The sequence below is a fragment of the Phymastichus coffea genome, unplaced genomic scaffold (genome assembly GCF_024137745.1).
Source record: "Phymastichus coffea isolate CEN01 unplaced genomic scaffold, Cenicafe_Pcof_1.1 PCOF00051, whole genome shotgun sequence".
In the NCBI taxonomy this organism is placed as follows: domain Eukaryota; kingdom Metazoa; phylum Arthropoda; class Insecta; order Hymenoptera; family Eulophidae; genus Phymastichus; species Phymastichus coffea.
In genome coordinates, this window is record NW_026706862.1 from 663,217 (window position 1) to 682,717 (window position 19,501).

The 19,501-nt window shown below is 39.6% G+C and overlaps 1 protein-coding gene across 1 annotated transcript; it reads right to left on the bottom strand.

Moving 5' to 3' along the window:
- Positions 1-17,187: 17,187 nt before the first annotated feature.
- On the bottom strand, positions 17,188-18,237 carry LOC131665454 (uncharacterized protein K02A2.6-like). The gene has a single exon (XM_058937336.1). It carries the CDS (start codon positions 18,235-18,237, stop codon positions 17,188-17,190), a length of 1,050 nt encoding a protein of 349 aa, XP_058793319.1.
- Positions 18,238-19,501: the final 1,264 nt, after the last annotated feature.

Genomic DNA, 19,501 nt, shown 5'->3' on the forward strand with positions numbered 1-19,501 from the left:
AATACCAGGCGTCAGTGGTCTCCGGCCGACTATTTATGGCACTCACTTCAATCCCCTCCTCCTCGTAGGCCCTAGACAATGCGTCAGGCACCACATTGAGATCCCCCTTTCGATATTCAATATCGAAGACATTGCCTTGCAATGCTAGCGCCCATCGCGCTAGTCTTCCCGTGGGATTTCTCATATTGTGGAGCCATTTCAGGCAACTATGATCAGTGATGACCCTGAAGTGATGTCCTTCAATGTACGGCCGAAACTTTCCAATAGCCCATACCACTGCCAAGCACTCTTTTTCGGAGACCGTATAATTTCTCTCAGCGCTGTTGAGTGATCGGCTAGCGTATTCTATCACACGCTCTTCTCCATCGACATCTTGCGTGAGGACTGTCCCGATCCCACTGTCACTAGCATCAGTTTGTAGTATAAACTGACCATTAGGATCGGGAGATTGCAGTATTGGGGCGGAAGTCATCGCCTCCTGCAACCTCGTGAAAGCTCGCTCTTGTTCCTCCTCCCAAGAGAAACGTACATTCTTCTTTGTCAGGCAGTTTATAGGTTCAGCGATCATGGCAAAATCGGGTATAAAACGTCTATACCACGAGGTCATTCCCATAAATCGCTTCACCTGTTTGACAGTCCGGGGTGTTAGATATTCCAATATCGGTCGTATCTTCTCTGGATCTGGTCTTACTCCGTCCTGGTTTACAAGAACTCCCAAGTACCTGACTTCCGTCTTACCGAAGTGACTTTTGGCTTTGTTGATGGTTAGGCCCGCACCTAGAATTCTCTTTTATACCATTTCTAGGTGCCGCTTATGCTCCTCAAAGGACAACGAAACCACAATTACGTTGTCAAAGTAAGTAAAAGCGAATGGATCCATATCCGGGCTTATCACCTTGTCTATCAAACACTGGAATGTCGCTCCTACGTATGACAGTCCGAAGGGCATTCTCTTGAATTGAAAGTGCCCTAATCCAAGTACTGTAAACGCTTATAACGGACGCGATTCTTCCTTTAGGGGAATTTGATGGTACGCACTGCTCAAGTCCAGAGTAGATATGAATTTTGCATCCCTTATCCGTCTTAGGATGTCGTTCATATATGGTAAAGGGTAGGCATCAGGTTTGGTAATCTCATTTACCTTTTGGTAATTCACGCAAAACCTATATTTAACATCAGCCTTCTTTACCATTACTATTGGACTTGACCATCCACTGATCGCTGGTTCGATTACATCTTTTTCCAGCATATCTTTGACCAACGCGTGCATTTCCTCTCGCACTCTATCAGAGACTGGGTAGTATTTCTGTTTGATGGGTCGAGCATTTCCAACGTCTATTTCGTGCTCAACCCCCACGGCACAGTCTAAAGCCTGACCTCCGTCAAGAATCAATCCATTAACGAGGTCTTCTATTTCCTCCAGCTATGTCTCCGTGGCCTACCACAGTCCTACCGGTGGGAGAAATGCCGTACCATCAATTCCAGCCACTTCCATTGGTACTTTCACTTGGGCGTCCTTAAGCCATAACTCATCCTCGTCGGGATCCAAAACTGCGCGGAATTCTCTTATAAAGTTCGCGCCTACGTAGCAGTCGTCTGTGAGCAGTGGGGTAATGGCGACTCTGATTTCCTTCGTGATTCCTCCTACTTTAAAGGGGAACATCACGTGACCAATTATAGGGCATGGGCACCCATCAGCGAGCCTTGCATCGCTCGCTCTGGTCACATTCAATCCGAGTCCCATCTCCGATGCCAATCTCAGCCCTAATTGACCCATGATCGTGAATAAGGCACCGGTATCATAGAGTGCTCTAATTTTAAAGTCACCTATGTCTACCCGCAACCACCGACTGGTCTCCTCCTCAGGGTCATATCCACGAGTCGCATCTTTGCCTCCCTTCGTCGTGCTTTTCAGCGGCTTTTTCCCTTCCGCTGTTGCGACGATGGTGGGCTTGCTTCTACTCGTGGATCCCATCGGCAGAGGAGCTTTTTGTGTGGAGAGGCTCTCTCTGGAGTCTTCCCCCCCTCCACAATTTGTATATGGCTATCTGGTCCCTCCAGAATGACCACTCCTCTATTCTGCCGAGGGCTGGCATCAGGTTCGATCACCTTCTGCTCCAACATACCGCTAGGCCCCGGGCTCTCTTAATGCCCTTCTAGGACCTGTTTGGATCCCTGGATCGCCGACAACTTGCTGTTTCCCATCGGCGATCCGCAGCGAGAGGTCGAATCTACTGGAGGCGCGAAGATGACCTCTTCTCTTCGCTCTCTTTGCCGTTTCCCTTGTTGCAATCTGGGCAGAATTTACGACTAAATCCCAGTTTGCCACAAGCGAAACACTGTAGAGGTTTGTTGAAGTCGATCTTCCGCCTCTGTCCTTCTCGCCGCTCGCCAGGAGACCTGGGAGAAGGAGAATGTTTCCTTCCCCCACGCCATCGGCTCCTACGCTGTTCTGGAGGGCTGCCTTGCTTCTCATTGGCCAACTTGCGCAACATCCGCTCGATGCCCTCCAGACGCTCTTCCATCTTCTTATCAGAAGTGGAAGCTTGCGTAGCCGATACCGATGCTTGTTCGGTAGGCCTCCTGGCAGGGTTCTCCACGCCCTGTCCGCGCTGTGGATCTCCCTCCTTCTTCGCACGTGCCTTCCCTTCGCTAGCCATTGCAGCGGTTTGGGATTTATTACCAGCCGTTCTTTTGCTCGGCTGGTAGGCGTACTGAGGAAAGATCGTCGAGTCGGGGTCGGCGAACACACGTGGACGACGACCGTAAGATAAGGTGTTCTGTACCTCGGTCGCCCTCCTGTTGAATTCGCGTATCAACTTCATCTCGCTCCGACGCAGCTGAATTTGGATGTTTGGAAGGAGGTTTGCATGGGGTAGGTCTAATAACCTCTCCAAGGGCATTGGTGGTTCCAGTCTATTGACGAGAGCCACCAGGTTGGACACGTAGTCTCGCACTAGTTCGTCCTCACCCTGGAACCGGTTCTGGGCTTCCAGCAACAGCCTTTGTTGCTGTTGCGTACTAGTGCCGAACCAATCCCGGGCGTCAGCGACGAACTCTGCGTAACTGAGCCACTGGTACTTGTTGTTACCGTACCAGGTCCTCGCGTTACCTTCGAAGATTTCTGATACGGAACAAAGCACTTCGTCATCAGTTAGCCCTGCGCCCACGCGCAGATCTTCCAACCTTGACAGAAACGTATTTACGCTCTGTGCCCTACTGCCCGCAAAGCTCAATTTCCATCCGCGGACAATTTTTCCAACATCTCGGGTTGTGGAGAGCCCTGAGGATAGTTGAGGACCGGTGCCAGATGATCTGCTTCGACTACTCTGTCGAACAGGTGCGAATCTCCCATATTCTTCCGGATCCTCTTCACCTTCTCTTCTTCGCAGGGCTTCCGGTGGGGTGACGTCACTTCTTCTGGGTAGTGGTATTGGAGGAGCCGGTGTGCTTCCCGGAATCCCAGAATCGTAGTGACAGGTGAATGTGTCTTCAAAGTCTACATTACGTCCGGAGCGCGGTTGAACTGAGTCGCGCTGAGAAGAACGGCTAGCATTGGCCATCTCATGCATTGCGTCTTCCAGCTCTCGTATTCGTAGGCGCATGTCCTGTGCCTCGCGCTCCGCACACACCTGTATTGCCTGCCGAGTCTGAAGGGTTTCTAGGATTCAACCAACCAGCTTGCGGTTGCGGTCGACTCCCTCCTTCAGGTACTCTATTTCCCGGAAAGCTTCACTCAAGGATGATTCTTCCTGAGGATTTTTTCCGCGTGCAGGATTCCTGCGACCTGAGGTTCGGATTGCTCCGTCTCCTCTCCCCCTCCTCCTACTCCTTGGTGCATAGGGCCTTCTGGATGAGCTCATCCTCTTCTTGGCGGCTGGCTTCACCCTCAGAGTCTTCATCCGAGCAGGTAAATGTCCTTGACATATCTGTCAAGGATATTCCCCCCCTATTGATGAGCCTCAGGGGATGGTCGCTGTTCTCGTCTGCGCTGTGGGTTTCCAACTCGTCACAGACTGTGTCGAGCCACGCTTGTCGGGTGCGCCTCCTGCGCCCCGCCTCCTCTTTACTGTGCGTGGTCTCTTCAAAATCTGTGACGGTGTACTCTCCTAGCAACCATCTCCCAAGCCTAGCCACCTGCTGGATGACACTTTCATCCTTGCGCAGCTCTAAATCCGCCAAATAGCTTTCGCGCTGTGCGGAGGTCAGCTCTAATGCCCAATTGTCGATTTGAGCTGACAACAGAGCTATCTTGCCTCCGCACGGGTGTCGGATGCGGTGGAGGTTTGAAATTATCGGCCTAATCGACCACTACCGCTTTCTATCACCCAAGGTATGAGCGGGGTATACACTATTTAATGTAACTATCCTTAATGCCTCCTTTTTATAAGGCACAAACTCGCGAGATTATGAGCGCGCGCAGTCTCCGCGAACTATCTATAAATATTATAAATATATCCTACCTAAGGTCGGAGCCTGCTGTTTGCTTGCTCCGCCTGGCTAATATTTTTTGGACTGCACGCTTGGGTCGTGCTCTCTGCTTTTATCGTCGTTCAGGTGCTTCCAACCCCCCTTTATCCACCAAACTATGTCTAAAATAGGTTAACACCTGATTACTTCAAACGACCTGAAATCACTTCGACCCACTTATAATTATAGCTTTCGGCCCTATTTACAATCAACTTAACAATTTTGTAAGTAAGAAGTTCGAAGTGATTTCGTTTTTTCCCCAGCAGAGGGCGTACCGCTCATGATCTCGCGCTACCACCCGCTCAAACCTTCCTAAGCGCTCGCACAATCGTCTCTCTCTCTCTCGTGCGTCGATTACCTTCGACGCACAATCCTATTTGCACTAAACGGGTCTTAATACCAGTTGGGCGCCACGTAACGGCGGAGAAAAATCTAAAAATGGGAAATTTATTTAAGAACAAACTCCCACGATGCAGAGCAAACCGCCGCTCCGTTAAACACGTATGATAGTACGTCGATTCACCTTAACGTCAGATGATTTATCCTAGTTGTCTTCTATCGAATGGAGTTGAACTCACCTTAAGTCACGTGTCTTGTTACACTTGATGAGTTTTAAGTGTGAGCGACTTTACTCCTAATCTTCTTAATCCCCTAGATGTAATTGGGTTAAAACCTAAGCCTTTTTCAATTACTTAAGCTACTAGGAAAATTAAATGACGAAAACGGTGAATAAATTTGACAGACTTTAATTAATAAAAAATCACTACAGTCTTTGTAGGGCCGAAAGACTAACGCTCGCGAATCGGATTTTACAATTAACTATTTTCCGTGAGAAAGAGAGAGAGAGAGAGAGAGAGAGAATAGATTCGAATTCTACCGCGAATTAACGCTCAACGCGAATACAAAAAATTAACGTTAACACGATTAAACAAAATACCGAATGTATTTTGTATCGCTTAATATGACGGAAGGTGCACCTACCATGCGGTGCAATTATGGTGATCAGCCGTAATTGTTGTTGCAAAAATTTCAACTGCCGCTGCCCCTCTATTATCAGCTGCGCTGCCTCAATTCGCTTTTATCTGCTGCAATCTACTGCTTCTGCACCGCTGCTTGCTGCTGCAATACTGTCGTTGCACATACGCACGTAATTGACCAAAGAAAACTTTATTCGGCGAAAACAAAGTGCGAAAAACAAATCGGCGGTAACTCGCGCTTACAGCTGAGGCGTAACTGCTTATTCAAAAAATCGCGCGCCTCCTCTCTCTCTTAGCTGTTAGAACTAACGCGCGAGAAGCAGAATCGCGAACGGTTCGATTAATTAAATCGACAACCGTTGCAATACAATCATATGAGAAAAATTAAAACTGAAATATTTACAATTTTATGACAAACAAATTAAACTAAAAGATTAGAGTATATATTATTACATTTTCAGTGAGATTACTTCCAATACATATTAGGTACACATGAAACATAATCATTAAGGTCAACAGTCATATAAACACAGATTTTTTCAATATTCTTAGTTTCTGTTATGTCGATAATAGAGTGGATTCCTACAACTTGTTTTATGCAATGCAATACATCACTTATTGGATTATCGAACACCAAAATCTTCTTAAATGTAGTGCACTCTTTTACATCGTCTATATTAAAAAGAAATTGTTGAATTTGTACATAATCTCAATTTTGCAACATTACAAATGAATTATTTGATCAATATAATATTTTTTAACATAATTTATAGGCACATCTGTCTTTCACCATTTTTTTGTAGGCTATAACTTTTTCTGTAGAAAGTTGAAATTTTGAAATTTATTTTCCGAAGTACCTGTACAAAAACTTGACCGTTTTTCAATGAAGTCATTTTCTAAATTTCCTACATATTGTAGACAAAGTGAATCTACTTTCATTTCAATGTGTTTTTGTAATCTTATTATACTTTCTTCTAATGACAAATGACGACAAACTTGGCTCAATACACCATTCACAGCATAAATAGTTTTTTTAAGTCTTCCATTACCTGATTCAAATACATGCCACTATGCGCATACAGTGGATCCTTGTCAGCAACACTTTGCGTTAAGTGTAATAACTGGTGAACATTGTACGTCATCGCATCGCTTGTATAAAGACGTTCTGTATCACAAACAAACTTTTTTAAAAGCAAATCTGCTCTTCGTAATTTTATTACAGTTATCTCGGTTTTCAATAAAATATGGTAAACCTCTACTAACAAAGTCCAGTGATTCATGAACTCTTTAAACTCTGGAATTTCCTGTGATACTGATTGTAATATTGGTACGCTATAAAAAATATCCAATTTAACCACTCTATTGCCTTCCAATATGCTCGATCGCTTAATGAACGTGACAAACATTCTAATTGTGTTGACACTTTGATTTTGTTTATATATTGATCAATGATTTTGATTTTTTTCTTAGGAATAAAATATGGCTTATGTGATGAAGAGAACCAGTAGTTGCAAAATTGTTTGGCTAAAGCTAGGTCAACGCAGTGCATTGGACATGGCATCATCTATTATATTAAAAAACTGCAAAAGCAACAAAGAAGTAACATTTTTTATACCAAAAACAGGAGCTTTTGATTTAGCAGCTCTTTGCATTAGCTGAAAAGTATCATCTGCTGTTCGTCTTTTAGGATCTTCATCAAGAATAGGATATTTCACAGAGATACCAGTATCATGAAGAAACCGGTGCACCTGGATGTAAACATCAATTGCAACCGTAATAACCATTAAATTGAACGGTGCCTTGCAAAGACGCGCGTGCCACAGAATCTATGCAACAACAAAGTGCATACAAATACAAATTTCTTGCTTCGTTTTGTATTTCACATCGTATTCCTTTTTCTGAAAGCTTATTTATGTATTCGACAAAAGGACGCATGAAATACGTCATGTTTGGTTTATCATGACCAAACCATAACGCACAAGTAATGAATTTATTCAAACGAATATTTAGCGGAATTTCTTTCACAAAAATTTATATAGGTCAAATAGAACATTTAGAAGTTTTAAAAGTTGGACTTCCACCGCTATTAAGAGTAACAGTCACATACGATTCTTTTTGATCTACTGGCAATGATTTTACAAATTTTTTATATTCTTGACCGTCGTAAATGTCTTGAAAAGTAATATTAGCTTTTTTATTTCGCCGAGCAACAACATGATAAAATAATCCTCGTTTGCTTCGATAACTCTTTGTATTTCGGTTACTACATTAAACATAACAAAATAATTATTATAAGAAGGATCTTAAATGGTTTAATTCATTATCACACGCTTTACAAAGTATCGTTGTCTGTTTTTTAGTAAATATTCCCACGTAAGAATTACAAACTAGACATATAGCATGACGGTCCTGGTTTCCTTCTGGATTGAATAGGTTATCAAATTGATAGCAATTTTCTGGGAAAATATTCTTATCAAAAAACATATTTTGAATTTTGAACATATCTACAATTCCTGTTGTCGGTATATGATATGTTACACAATATTTTAATATAGCCAATATCATGTCTATTTTACTAACATTTATCTGTACGTTAGAAGGTTCGTTGTATTCATCATTGTCAATAATTGCATCTAATTTCTTGAATCTGTTTTCAATGAATAAATATATCATGGACATCTTCTCATCATTACTCTCATCAAAGGCATCTTCGTTATATTGTGATACTAGTTCATTGTCCTAAAATAAATAAATTATTTTATATTACTTGAATAGAATGATAACAAAGAATTAAACACAACCCGATGAACCACTTTTCACCTTTGCGTAAACACCTGGGGAATGAGGGGTAGAGTCTAAGTTTAGAGACCATTATTTCAAAAATAACCCAAAATTTCAAAACTAACCTCTTTGAGGGCTGCATTTGAGGTAACCGTGGATTAATTCACACAGGAACTGGGCATACGTAATGTTTTCCGGGACGCCCAGAAAATAACATTGAGTCCTGATAATAACATTGTTAGAGGTTTAATAGTGTGACGATATTTTATGAATTGTTCAAAGTTTGAAGAAAGTTTTCTGTTCTAAAAATACAAAAAGGATTCAAGAAGAAATAACGGAGCTCGACAAAAAAATAGTAGAAAAGCAAAAAGAAATAATACAATTAATAAATGCTCAAAAGAAAAAAAAAACAATAAATAAAACTTAAAAATAAAGAAATAAATTATTTATAAATAATTTACTTGATCCAATCTGTAAATGAGACTCGGATTAGAATTAAAATCCTATCCTAAAACCTTGTAAGTCACCAATATTCGGCGTTATAATATTCAGAAATTTCTTTTTGTAGATTAGTCTTTTTTTTGATTCTCTGAAAAAATTTTCATTACAATCTAAACTCAAATTTGATAGAAGAAACAAAGCACGAAGCGCGTTAATTAATGCTAATTTCATAGAATAATAAAAGCTACTTTGCCTGATTAAGATAGCCAGTAGTTGATTTTCATGAGCGAAAACAGGGATAAACGTCTTACACGCAACCAGTCGAAAACCTCGAGTGTTAGCTAGGCAATTGGTAAAGTTGGCGGAAGTCTAAGACGATCAACCGAGTCACTTCCTGACTTAAACAATATTAAAGACAGTTCTGCTTTGAACCCAGATTTTACCTCCAACAGAGCCGTGCGTCAAGTCGAAACTGCGTCTACTTCACAAATCTTAGGCGACCTTATTCCAATTACTATTTTGCTGAACCCTTTTATTGATTATAACAAAATGCCGCCAAAATTAGATAGTAATGACGAGGCAGAAATATACGCCGAAACCAAAGCATTACCAGGACATGTAATATCGTTAAATAATGCACTAAGTGTACGTAGTGCCTACATTTGATGGAAAACCAAGCCAATGAACTCAATTAGAGAAGGGATGCAAAGAGGCATTAAGCATAATAGCATCAAACATTGAAGAAAACTTAACCAAACGCTTGAGATCAAAATTAGAAGGAGAAGCACGTACTACAGTAGTAGAATAAACATTTTCCACTGTAGATGAGTTGCTAAACCACTTAGGTGATATATTCGGTCCCATTTAAACGTTAAATCAATTACTAGGTAAATTAAGCAATGAGTTCCAAAGGAATGAGAAAAAAGTACTGAATTTTGGAAATAGGCTACGACTATTAAGCAGTAAAATTATTGAAACCAAAAAAAAAAGAAAATTTAGAATCTTTAACGCCTACACAAAAACAAATTATTAAACAAAATATATTTGAATATTTTAGAAGAGGACTAAAGCCTGAAATTCGGTTAAATGTATCTAATGATACCACCATCTTAAATGCACTAAAGAATGCCATAAAAGTCGAAAAAGACTTATAGTTACAATCGACGTTGCGAGCACGCGCCTCTAACAATTCTCAGTCTTTACGATCAATAACCCTCTGTCAAAATTGTAATAAAGAAGGCCACGATGCCCTAAATTGCAATACAATAACTAGAGAAAATAACAATAAACGATGCAATTTTTTGTAAGAAAGTCGGTCACGAAGAAAACTCATGCTTCTTTAAGTTAAGAAGTAATACTACAATATGTCAAATTTGTAATAGGAAAGGTCACGTTGCTCATGATTGTCGTACACATCTTAAATGTCAAATATGCAATAGAAGCGGCCATGTAGCTACAGATTACAGAACTCGAGCACAAGTAAAAATGATAAATCAACACGCTTGCCAGATTTGTGATAAACCAGGCCACTTAGCAAAAAAGTGTCGAAAAATTTAAGCAACAACCATGACACAGAGTTACTTGCAAAATTTGTCGTAAGTTAGGCCATTCAGCAAAAGAATGTTATAATATTAATAGTATTACTCCGAAAACTAATTGTTTCTATTGCAAGCAATCAGGCCATTACATCGCTAATTGTCCAAAAAGACAACCTTATCGCCATCAATTTCAGGGAATCGGGCAGCAGTCCTCTCATCAGAGCGCGATGCAGAGGGCCAATTCGAATCAAGCGCATCAACTGCAAGAGGCAGACGTATCGTTCAGTCTTATTCTGCTTTCAGCTAAAGTCCCAATAATAATAATTAACGCAAATTTCTTAGGTGATATAAAATTTTAGATTATGATTGATACAGGCTCACAAGCTAACATAATAAAAATTGGAATGATTCAAAGCTATACAGAACATATAAATAGTACTAAATGCAAACAGCTAAAAGGAACAGGCTCAGAGGCCTTTGTCACATTAGGAACAGTTACATTATCAATATTTAGTTTACCGATGGAATTTCAGTTAGTATCAGATGATTTTCCTATACCTTGTGAAGTAGTTTAGGATCTACATATTTTTCGGAAAGCAATTCTGTAATAAATTTCTCTACGCGATAATTTATTGTAGGATACCATATTATACGATTTCAAGAAAAAAATAATCTTCAATAAAGTCATTTTTGTTATTTACACAGTACAGAAGGAATAGAAGAAGTTAATGTTAATGCAATAAAAAAGTTTCTCTAAGAGTCAAGGTTTTGAACCCATCAACTAGGATCAAAGAATATTTTCTAATAGATACCGGGTCCGAAGTTAATCTGATAAAAAAACGTCTTCTGTTACCTGGAAACAAAGTTGATGTTACGCAAAAGACACAAGTCCGAGAAATAAAAATGAAAATAATATCAGCCCTTGGTACTACCGAAATAAGGATATTTGACACCTATACAATTTTTCACCTAGTTGATGATGCGTTCAGAATGACTTATGAAGGAATAATAGGCGCTTTATTTCTTGAAGAAGCTAAAGCTATTATAGATTTCGGATTCAATAATTGTAGAGGAGAAAACTTTGTCATACCTTTCTTATTAGAACGAGACTTAGGAAAAATCATGCCAAGACCACAAGTCAATAAAGTGCAGCTTAGTCCTGACGAGTCTGACAGTATATTGAACGAACTGATGCCCATAGATTTTGGAGTACCGTTTAATTCAGCCGTCAGATACGTTTATAGTATTGCACAAAAAAGCGTTAGTAAAGAACTAGATATAGAAGATATAGATAATAATTTAGGAATAGTCGATATAATTTTAGATGAAAATAATGAGGATAGCAATAAAAGCATAGAAGATTATTTAGATTTAAGTCATTTAAATGAGATTGAAAAGGATTACATCGTTAAACTAATTAAGGAAGTACAAGATGTTTTCTATCTCCCTAGCGACAAGTTACCGGGAGCCGATCTTGTCTTGCATGAGATTAAAACAATCGATGACTTACCAGTTAATAGTATGTAAACAGTATTAATTTCCCCACTCAATGAAGGATAAGATCATCATGTCGAAAAATTACTGAAAGCTGGAATAATACAAGAATCTACCTCACCATACAACATTTCCATATGGATCGTTCCTAAGGCAATAGTTAGTAATGGAAGAATGGTGTTGGACATGAGAGGATTGAATGAAGAAACGATTGCTGATTCGTACCCGATACCTAATATTACATAAATTTTTGACGAAGTAGGAGATGCTAGATTCTATTTCCTGCTCGATCTTTTTTATCAAATCACGATACACCCAAAAGATGCACATAAAACGGCTTTCAGTACTCCTTTCGCCCACTATAAATTTGTGCGTATGCCATTCGGTTTGAAGAATGCGCCCGCGACTTTTCAACGTTTAATGGATACGTTGCTCCGCGGACTTCAAGGGCTAGATCTGTTCGTGTATTTAGACGATAAAGTTATATATGCTAACACACTTGAAGAACATGATCGTAAATTCCGAATGTTAGTTGAAAGATTACGAAAGACAGAATTGAAATTGCAGATTGGAAAATGCAAGTTTTTGATGCGACGAGTTAATTACTTAGGTTATATAATAAGTGAAATTGGTCTAGAGTCAGACCAGAAAAAAATCGAAGTAATGAAAGAATTTCCAAGACCAAACATAGTTAAAGCTGTACGTCAATTTTTAGGGTTATGTGGTTATTATCGTAGATTCATTAAAGATTTTACAAAAATTGCTAAATCTTTAACCAGATATCTGCAAAAGGATACGGTGTTTGAATGGACAGATAAAATCGAAAGTTCATTTTGTAAACTTAAAGACTTGTTGTGTAGCGCTCCGCTATTACAATTCCCAAATCTTGACAAAGATTACATCATTTGTACTGACGCCTCTGGAATCGCGATAGCAGGATTACTCTAACAAGGCCCATTTGGATCAGATCAACCTATTGCGTACACCTCTTGAGTACTACGTGGTCCGGGATTGAATTACGAAGATTATGAAAAGGAAGCGCTTACAATTATTCACAGTATCAAGGCATTCAAATCGTATGTCTTCGAAAGGAAAATCACCATTATTACTGATCACCAGCCTTTAGTTTGGTTTAAAAAGCCGACCTCAATACCAGGATTTTGAAATGGCGTTTTCAAATCTCTATATATGAATATGAGATCATTTATCGCGCAGACAAAGCCAATGTGAAGGCTGATGCATTATCACGAAATCGGATAGAACCACTTGATGTAAAGCACATACGTCAGGATAATAGAGAAATTAAGAATCTAGATTACTCTTATATTAGCAAACAAACAGGTGAAGAATTTCAATTCTTAATTGATTCTACTTCTAATACCAATATCATTAAATCCTGCTGTATACCGGATGATATACCTATTCGAATGACCAATATCTTATCCATGCAGAGTATTTTCGATGAAGATGACTATCAAGAATGTGAATTTATCAAACCAATAACCGGAAATGAAATTGTATTTTATGTTGTTACAAATTGTCAAATGTCATATCATGGAATCATAGATCAAAACTTCTTGTACGTCACCAGCACAAGAATAAATTATAGTAACAATAGCATAAACGGAAGTAATACAGTGAAACCTGTTATTAGTGAGAGTAACGTGCAGAAACATAGGAAAATTTACATTTTGTATACACTCCTCGTTGACGAAAAACCTCCTTTATTGAACATATATAATGCAAAATACGGATGGACACAGTACATGATTAATACCTTATCTGAACAGAGTCTGATAAAGGAATAATATGTTTTAGGAATTCGTGATGAGACCGATCAAATTGACCTGATAGATATTAATGATTTAACCCATAGAACCTTAGGGTCAATAAAACTGAAATTATTTGAGATACCAATGAAATTCTATATTGTGCAAAATGACTTTCCTGAAATTCCTTTTTAATTTCTTGAAATTCCTAGTGAAGCAAGTCTTAATTTTGACACAAAGTCAATTAAAATAAGAGATAGATAGATAGATTCTTCACATGATATACGAGGGTGGTCCGATACATACTTAGCGTACAAAAGAAAAACGAAAATTTTGGAAAAATGGCGTTTTATTTTTCAACATAGTCTCCTTTTAGTTCGATACACTTGGCCCAGCGATACTCCAACTTCTTTAACCCGTCTAAAAAATACGTTTCCTCGAGGTCTGAAAAGTAGGCTTCCGTGGCAGCGATTACCTCCTCATTCGACTCAAATTTCTGCCCGGCGAGTGACTTTTTCAAGTTTGGAAACAAAAAGAAGTCGCACGGGGCTAAATCTGAAGAATACGGTGGATGGGGTAGCAGGTCGTAGCCAAATTCGACCAATTTGGCCATGGCAACGGCGGAGGTGTGAGCCGGTGCGTTGTCATAGTGGAAGAGCACTTTTTTCTTCGCCAAATGGGGCCGTTTTTTCTGCAATAATTTTTTTCCCAATAATTCGGCATAGTACAGCCCTGTGACCGTTTTTCCCCTTTCCAGGTAGTCCATGTAGATCACACCTTGTGAATCCCAGAAAACGGTGGCCATCACCTTTCCGGCCGATGAGGCAGTCTTCGCCTTCTTCGGAGCACTTTCGCCGGGTAAAGTCTACTGTTTTGACTGTTCCTTGGTCTCTGGTGTATACCAGTGGATCCATGTTTCGTCGACTGTCACGAAACAACGCAGAAACTCCTTCGGATTGCGCTTAAACAGCGTCAGACATTGCTCTGAAGTTATCTCACGGTTGCGCTTGTTGTCCGGAGTGAGCAAATGCGGCATCCATCGCGCCGACAGCTTTCTCATGCCCAAAATTTCATGCAGGACATGACCCACGCGGTCTTTTGAGATCCCTACGATCTTAGCTATCTCGCCCACCTTTAATTCTCGATCTGCCAATACGAGATCGTGAATTTTTGTCACGTTATCCTCCGTGGTAGCCGTTTTCGGAGCACCTGGACGTGGCTCTTCAAAAATCGACGTGCGACCACGTTGAAACTCATTAAACCAATTTTTGACGGTCGCCATCGAAGGAGAAGAGTCACCATACACAGCATCCAAGCGCTTTTTGATTTCGCTATGCGATTTCCCTTCCAAAAACAAGAATCGAATCACCGACCGATACTGCTCTTTGTCATCCAATTTTGATGAATGTCACGGCAAGTTTTACACGCTGCGGTAGCGATAGTCGAGTTATAAGGCGCGTGTGGGTACTTGCAGGAATCTAGGCGTCGAAGTCGGCAGTTATATAATAATACTTTTATTATAAAGTGACAGAGCTCCAGAGAGATGTCTTTACAAGGCGAGATCGTGTACAGGACTGCCTGCGCTTGTCCCTCTCGGGGGCTCACAAACTTGAGATAAGTCCCTACCACTTCCTTCAGGAATAAGTATATCCTGGAAACCGAGAGAGTCATATCGCTCAATTGTTTATTTAGGTTTGCAGCTGTCTATGTTCTATTTCATTTCTGGTCTATCATGTATTTACCGCGTACAGTTTGTTTGTTTCGGCCTTTCTTATGTCTTCTACTTCAGTCGGCCCGCGTATGCAACGAATACGCGTGTATAACATATGTTCTTAGCTACAGGAGATAACTATATTATTTTATTATTAGTTCGCATGACAATCCCTTCCTTAAGCTGATTCTTGTCCTCAAGAATCTCACAATATGTTCGCAACCTGTGGTGGCACTTTGTGCAACATAAAAGAGTTACAGACAACATCATTATTAATCGGATCGACAACAGCTTTAACGTTAGAGCAACGAGTGTAGGTAACTATATCTGAAGTGGATGCACGATTATGACAACAACAATGTCCTGTAAGACGTCTAAAAATATATCGTAAAAATACAGCTATGGCACTAAACAACCCTATCTTATAACTAATATAAATTGCTATAAGTGCGAGCGCAATGTATCCAGCGTAGTGCAGGTAATCTACGGCGGTAGCGATATAGGAGTGATGACGTTGTTCCTTTGATAATAATTCAAGCTCCTCCTCGATTTGTTTTAAATTTGACGCTTTTGTGTGTAAATTCTCTAAGTGGTGCGTTTGTAAGGTTAATGTAGGAATCACGGATGAGGTATTTTGTGGAAGTGATGGAATGTCTATTTTTGGGTAGCTTTCAGTGTGAGTACGTACGTCATGTGTGATTTCGAGTCTGTAATCAACATTAGTAAGAAAACATCCGTCAGATAGTTGTACAACAGTTGGTTGCTCTATTTGTAAATCCTTTATATAAGAACGACAGAAGAGACTAAACTGCATCACAGCGGTAGGTAGTATGTAAAAGCTGGTGTTGTTTAATCTTTGTATGAAGGGTTGCGATAATGCAAAGTACTTTGGCGGGCATTTCGTTACATCGTCAAAGAGAAGTCTTTCACAATTATCTAGTGACTGCAGGCGTTTTGGAAAGAACTGAATTGGGCATAGTCTTCCTTGATCATTGCGTGAGCATGTGTTAACGTCATCAATAGTCGTGTATTTAGTGTTATCCTTTGATACGAGTATGTATTGCTGTGTTACATCGAACAATCCAAGTACGTTTAAGCGACTTTCAAAAGGTAGTGCTCGTAACTTTAGAATTTCATAAGGATCTGCATGTGCAATGGGGTATTTAGTAACTATTGTAAGTCCTGCTTTGGATATGTATGATGAAAATGTCATGGACTGTATAATAGAGAAATAATTATTTATGTGAGGTGGTAAAAGTATGTCGATATATACATTTTGTTCATATGCTTCACGTAGACCTTGTATGAGTGTTTCTGGCTTCATAAGTGCTGGTGATAATAAGCCGTTTCGAGCAATGTTTATAGCCGTAAATAACTCTGTAATATAATTATCGTAATCTTCAATCGCTACGTCGATTTCTTCAAGTGATAGATGTATCATTGTGTTTGCCTGATAGTCTGTAAATACAGATTTCATTTTCCTACTCCAATTTAAGAATTCCTGCTCGTTATTCTTGAATGTATGAAATTCTTTTGAAAATTCATTAAAAGTATCCTGCATAAATATTGTTTGATTTCTGACTGCTAGCAGGGCTTTCCCTGTATGGTTATATAGTTTGTCGATTTCTTGATTATAGTACTCTGCGTCATTTGCGTCCATTGTACCAAAAAGAAATTTGTTGACTGATCCGACAAAGTTAAATAAGCCTCTTTTTTTTCTGTTTTTGGCTTCTACAGGGTGTGGCTGAAAAAGCGATAACTTCTGCGTTAGACTGCGTAATCGGCGTTTCTGGTGTGCAATGAAATCTTTAGCTTGACACTTGTGGCCACTACACGTGGTAGTTATGAGATCTAAATGCTGTTCAATTTCTCTTCCGTTAAGTAGCAGTACAGTCAAGTTAATATGATTGACTATGGTCCAAGTATCTTCGTAAAGAAAAGCAGTGCCGAAATTCTGTCTCAGCAATGGTACAGATTGATGTGTTATACTGATTTTTCCTTGTACATTAATGAATATGTTGAGTAGCACTAAGAGTTCCCTCATTTGAAATAAAAACGTCAGGCAATGGCTTTAATTGATTGAAATGTCGTCTAAATAAAGCATTATTATATAATATCTGTCTGGTATTAGCATTTCGATTTATTGTAAGTATTGTTCCCGGCCCTTGATATTCGTTCCCTAACTTGAACATCACTTGTTGCTGTAATTCTGGTTTAAATTTTAATGCTTGTCGTGAGTCCACTAATTTTTTATTTCTCTGTTTACTTTTATCGATCTTTACTTTTGCGGTGATTTTATCTCGATTGGCTTTGTGGAATTTCCCTTCGATAATATCTCGTAGCAGAGGACCGGTTATCATTTCACGTGGTGCACGGGCATAAAAGAGTTCGTAAGGTGAAAATCCTGTGCTTGGGTGTATTGTATTGTTGTAGCTCATTACTGTAGGTATATGTGATCGGGTGTTTTCTAGCGCTCGAGTAACTTTATTTTTGAGTGTGCCAATAACTCTCTCGCAAATTCCATTCGATTGAGGGTGTAGAGGCGTAACTGGATAGTGGCTTACTCCATATTGTTCTAATAGCTTTTGAAATGACTTTGAATGAAATGTTGAGCCGTTATCGGATATTATTTTTTTAGGCGTCCCCAATTCACAGAATAGGTTTTTAAGGGCATCTGTGGTTTCATCGAAACTATTTAGAATTATGACCTTTACATATCTTGATAGTGCTTCGATTACAAATAAATATAAATATTTCTTTGGTTGCGCATGGTCTATGTACCAGATTTCGTTGATATCTGAGGGTGCTTCAATGAGTGTGCCTGGCGCTCGGAATCGTTTCTTTATCTCCTCGTTACGACAGTGTTCACACGAATCGATCCAATTTCTTATATCCTCTGTTTTTGTTTCCCAACAGTATTTTCTAAGTTCAATTGTCATTTTATCTTGCTTCCAGTGTGTTTCACCGTGTGCCCTACCTAGTAGTGTTTTTTGTGTAGCTTCATTATTTACGTGTTGCTGCTCTGTGCTTTTAATGTAGAGAGTTGGCCGCCTCATTTTCCCGGCCATTTCAGCAAATTTCTGAATTAATTTTTGAGATGTACTGTGATCGAATTTCTGAATTCTAGAATTTCATCAGCTTTGAGTTTATTAAGAATGTCTATTACTACGGGCAGTAGATTAGTTATAAGCTCTTCAGAAGGTTCCAAAATTACGTCTCCTTTACATTTATTATTCATAATAACTTGCGACTTTACTTTTGGCCTTCGTCGTTGGCGAGGTAGTCGTTGTTTTAAAGGCAGATCTGAATCTTCAACATCGTTCGTTATTGGCGATAATGGTCTTGCCGTAGTTTTAGGTTGCTCACTAGCTATATCCGGGTCAGCTAGGGGAGCAGACTTGATAGTTTTGTTTGCATCAACTGGTTTTTCATAACGATGTTTCCTTTTTATGTAGAGCCGATTAATGCCGTTTGATGTTGCTACCATTCTTAGGTGACTTAACTTCCTGTAGGGTAAAATCTTCACTAAATTCTAACGCTTTAGTCCCCTTTTCGGTCGACTCCTTCAATAATTTTGTTGCTGGCGTCGATTGCCATTTGTCCTTTGTGATAGTGAGAGCAGGGTAACTGTCTCGCGTCCATACAATGCTGCAAAGAGTTTCAGTGCAAGATGCTCGGCTAAGTGCGTCGGCGTTAGTATTTAATCTACCCTTTTTATATTCAACCATTGGCTGAAAGTCAGCTATTTTAAGAAGTAGTTTAAATATCCTCGATCCGATTTCGGGTGACTTGGTCTTGATTAGTCCTGCCAAAGGTGCATGGTCGAATACGCGTGTATAACATATGTTCTTAGCTACAGGAGATAACTATATTATTTTATTATTAGTTCGCATGACATCTTTTTCCATTTTTCAAAAATCAACGGACACACTTGCTTTCACACGTTCTCAAAAATAAACTACAACTCCGATCCGGCTGAAATCTTGACAGTAACCATCGAGAAGGTTGTACTACGTGATAGAATATTTCTTTTGCGAGAGTGGCGCCATCGGGCGGTGAGGCTAAGTACTTATCGAACCACCCTCGTACAAGGAAATGATTCTGAGGAAGAGACGATAAACAGTAGTTCGGACGAATTCGAAGACCAAAATAACAACCCCACTAATATAGTTAAAATCAAAGAAGCTTTATATGTTCGAAACGAAAATGTTACTTACTTTATAAGCAGCAATGGACAGCCTTGTGACGATGTGTGCGAAAACTAATGGAAAACAAAAAGATTAATAGTAAAGAAATATTGCGAGTAGGCAAAGTTTCGAA

Bases quoted from the DNA above. Each gene is read 5' to 3' on its own strand.
- LOC131665454 (XM_058937336.1), bottom strand. From the start codon at position 18,237: ATGAGGCGGCCAACTCTCTACATTAAAAGCACAGAGCAGCAACACGTA.